General features: G+C 54.1%; 1 protein-coding gene across 1 annotated transcript in view; it reads left to right on the top strand.

Annotated features, from left to right (window-relative positions):
* The window catches only part of LOC119586791 (chloride channel protein 2-like), a gene marked incomplete at its 3' end in the record, with an annotated part of 22,238 nt that overhangs the window by 19,265 nt on the left and 2,374 nt on the right, over window positions 1-599 (top strand). The window contains 1 exon segment of the mRNA XM_037935511.1: window positions 267-481. Within this exon segment, the coding sequence (XP_037791439.1) occupies window positions 267-481 (215 nt within the window).

Below are 599 nucleotides of genomic sequence, written 5' to 3'. Positions count from 1 at the left end.
GACAAAGAGTACCTTTACCTCTCCATACATCTTTCCATCCACCAAAACCCATACCTTCCACTACCCATTGTCCCTTCCCCTCTGCCCCCCCTCCCTTTCCCCTCTAACCCCTTCCCCTTTCCTTTCTAGCCCCCTCCCCTTTCCTTTCTAACTCCCTCCCCTTTCCCTTCTAACTCCCTCCCCTTTCCCTTCTAACTCCCTCCCCTTTCCCTTCTAACCCCCTCCTCTTCCCCTCCCCCTCTGACCCCCTCTCCTTGCCCCCTCAGCCCGAATACTTCTCCACAATTACCTCGGCGACATCCACTGGGGGCTGCAGCTGTTCTCGTGGGTGAGCATCCCGACGCTGCTGGTCATCTTCGCCGCCGCCTTCTGCCAGTGGATGGCCCCGTCCGCCGCCGGCTCGGGCATCCCCGAGATGAAGACCATCCTCAGGGGCGTCGTGCTCAAGGAGTACCTCACGTGGAAGACCCTCCTGGCGAAGGTTGGAGTTTTTTCTTTTTTATAGTATACACAAATGAAGTACGTATATATTCACATATTACATGTACTGTTGTACACCTATAAAAGCTCACAAATGACACATGCATGCATACGTACAA

The sequence above is a fragment of the Penaeus monodon genome, chromosome 22 (assembly GCF_015228065.2).
Source record: "Penaeus monodon isolate SGIC_2016 chromosome 22, NSTDA_Pmon_1, whole genome shotgun sequence".
Classification (NCBI taxonomy): domain Eukaryota; kingdom Metazoa; phylum Arthropoda; class Malacostraca; order Decapoda; family Penaeidae; genus Penaeus; species Penaeus monodon.
This window is presented reverse-complemented; position numbering and strand designations above follow the sequence as displayed.